At 49.6% G+C, this 534-nt stretch overlaps 1 protein-coding gene across 1 annotated transcript in view; it reads right to left on the bottom strand.

Moving 5' to 3' along the window:
• The window catches only part of EMH_0057000 (uncharacterized protein), a gene marked incomplete at both ends in the record, with an annotated part of 1591 nt that overhangs the window by 827 nt on the left and 230 nt on the right, over positions 1 to 534 (bottom strand). Inside the window, 2 exon segments of the mRNA XM_013497419.1 lie at positions 254 to 328; positions 428 to 532. Of these exon segments, the coding sequence (XP_013352873.1) occupies positions 254 to 328; positions 428 to 532 (180 nt within the window).

Here is a 534-nt window from a genome sequence, read left to right on the forward strand (position 1 = left end):
CGCAGCTAAAAGAAGAAAAGCAGAAAACAGAGAACGACGCCCCCCAAAGGGTATCCTCATCTTGTAGCGACGCAGAAGCAGCAGCTGTTGTTTCTATCTTTGTCTTTTCTTTTTATCTTTTTGTCTTTTGTCTTTTTTTTCTCTTTCTTTAATTCAATAAGAAATGCCACCAAGGGCAAGAAACAAACAAACAACAGCAGCAGCAGAAACACCTGCTTCACCTGCAGCACCACACAACAACAAAGACAAACACCTCGCAGCAGAGACTGAGAGCCACGCAGCTCAGATATCCGCAGCTCCTGCTGCTCCTGCTGCTGCTGCTGCTGCTCTATGTACACAAACAGGCAGCAGCATAAGCCAAGCAGCAAAAGAAATTATAAGGAAGAGGCTGCAACCCGTCTGCACTGTCAACTGCTGCTGCTGCTACTGCTGCTACTGCTGCTGCTGCTGCTGCTGCTGCTGCTGCTGCTGCTACGGCTGCTGCTGCTGCTGCTGCTGCTGCTACTGCTGTTGAGGGGGATATCGACGGAAAGC

This window comes from Eimeria mitis, genomic scaffold (genome assembly GCF_000499745.2).
Source record: "Eimeria mitis Houghton genomic scaffold, Emh_scaff2662, whole genome shotgun sequence".
NCBI lineage: Eukaryota > Apicomplexa > Conoidasida > Eucoccidiorida > Eimeriidae > Eimeria > Eimeria mitis.